This window comes from Mesoplodon mirus, assembly GCF_964341445.2.
Source record: "Mesoplodon mirus genome assembly, contig: SUPER_3_unloc_1, whole genome shotgun sequence".
NCBI lineage: Eukaryota > Metazoa > Chordata > Mammalia > Artiodactyla > Ziphiidae > Mesoplodon > Mesoplodon mirus.
In genome coordinates this window covers 5154119-5155889 of record NW_028295818.1, presented here as the reverse complement: position 1 = coordinate 5155889, position 1771 = coordinate 5154119, and the positions used below count along the sequence as shown (strand labels likewise).

The 1771-nt window shown below is 48.7% G+C and overlaps 1 protein-coding gene across 1 annotated transcript; it reads left to right on the top strand.

Annotated features, from left to right (window-relative positions):
• Positions 1-439: 439 nt before the first annotated feature.
• On the top strand, positions 440-1313 carry LOC309801621 (ferritin light chain-like; the record flags this gene model as incomplete). The annotated part of the gene is made up of 1 exon (XM_082646719.1): positions 440-1313. One exon carries the CDS (start codon positions 440-442, stop codon positions 851-853), a length of 414 nt encoding a protein of 137 aa, XP_082502845.1. The 3' UTR covers positions 854-1313.
• Between the last annotated feature and the right edge of the window lie 458 nt (positions 1314-1771).

The following is a 1771-nucleotide window of genomic DNA, read 5'->3' as shown; positions in this document are numbered from 1 at the left end:
GGAAGAATCCCTTCCCAGATCTAGATTCTAGTATCACCAGCTATTTTGGTGGGAGGAAGGGTAAGTTTTGTCCTTGCTTGGACTTCTTGTTCATTTATATCAAAGCCTATTTGAGGCAGTGCGTTCGGCAGTCCTGCAGATCTGTCTTTTGCTTCAACAGTGTTTGGAATAACAGACCCAGGGACGCTCCTTGCTCCAGCCCCCGACCACACTCCAACCTTTCTTCCTTTCGCAACCTTTGGAATCAGACACTCAGCTATCCTCAGCCTCCAGGACAGGCCAACACCAGTTTTTGAGCTTAGCTCCTTATCACTGATCAACCACGAGTTCCCAGGTTCGTCAGAATTATTCCACCTAGGTGGAAGCCGCCGCCCACCGCCTGTTCAACATGCATCTGTGGACACTTACCTCTCTCTGAGCATCTATTTCGACAGCAACAATGGGATTCTGGACAGTATGGGCCACATTTTTTTGCCAACTGGCTGAGGAGAAGTGTGAGGGCGCCCAGCGCCTCTTGAAAATGCAAAACCAATGCTGCGGCCGCGCCCTCTTCCAGGATGCACGGAAGCCTTCTCAGGATGAGTGGGGTAAAACCCAGGATGCTGTGGAAGCCGCCATTCTTAGGGAGAAGAATCTGAACCAGGCACTATCGGATCTGCGCGCCCTGGGTCCTGCCCGTGCAGACTCCGAGCTCTGTGACTTCTTGGAGAGCCGCTTCCTGGAGGAGCAGGTGAAACTCATCCAGAAGATGGGCGACCACCTGACCAACCTCCGCAGGCTGGCTGGTCCGCAGGCTGTGCTGGGCGAGTATCTCTTTGAAAGGCTCACCCTCGAGCCAAACAGGAGTCTCTGAAGTCCAGCCGCGTCTGAGGAGACCCTCTGGCGTCAGAGCTTCTGCCTGAAGCCCCGCTCTGCAGCCACTAGGCAGCTTTGTAACCGCCCTGGAGCCCTCTCCCAAGCCTTGGACCAAATGGAAACAGTAACGCTTTTTGCAGAAGGAAAAAAAAGCCTATTTGAAATACAAACAGAATAAAGCGAAAAAAAGAAATATATACATATATTCACGTTCTTTTAACATATGAATTGCCCCACTTTATCTGTGTGAAATAAGTTTGTTCCCATTATTGGGCTGGTTCTCAAGCTTTGCTGCTCGTTTGAATTACCTAAAGAGCTTGGAAGAAAAACATTGGTGTCTGGGTCCCAGCCCCAGAGATTTTGATTCAGTAGGTCTAGGGAGGAGCCTGGGCACGGGGAGGTCTCAGAGTTCCCCAGGTGATTCTAATGTGCAGCAACTTTGTGAACCACCTCTTGGCTTCAATGCAGCTAGTCATCAGATATTAAATCTAAGACACATGGACTACTAGTGCGTGAGCTCTGTTGCTAGGTGTATTCCATTTTCTTCCTCCAGGGAAAATGATTGATAGTTGTGTTACTTCTCTGAAATGGATGGAAATTTCCAATTAGCGTGAACAGGGGAGGGTGAATGGGTGAATGCAATAAGGTGTATCATTTACGTATTGCCCTATGTGTATGGCTAGAAGCTTTTGCAACTGAGGTCTGCCCTACTTTTCATGCTAATGATAATGCTTGTCCTCCTAATGCAGCTGTAAACCTTATAAGCCCATAGGTAGACAGCATCACAAAATATTTACCCCTCCCCACTGGCCCACTCTCAAGCTTCACTCCCCTTCCCCAATACACAAATGTGCATCAATGTGCTTGAGACCAATATCAACATACTGACCTTCAATTCTTCTACTTTGCAGCTTCC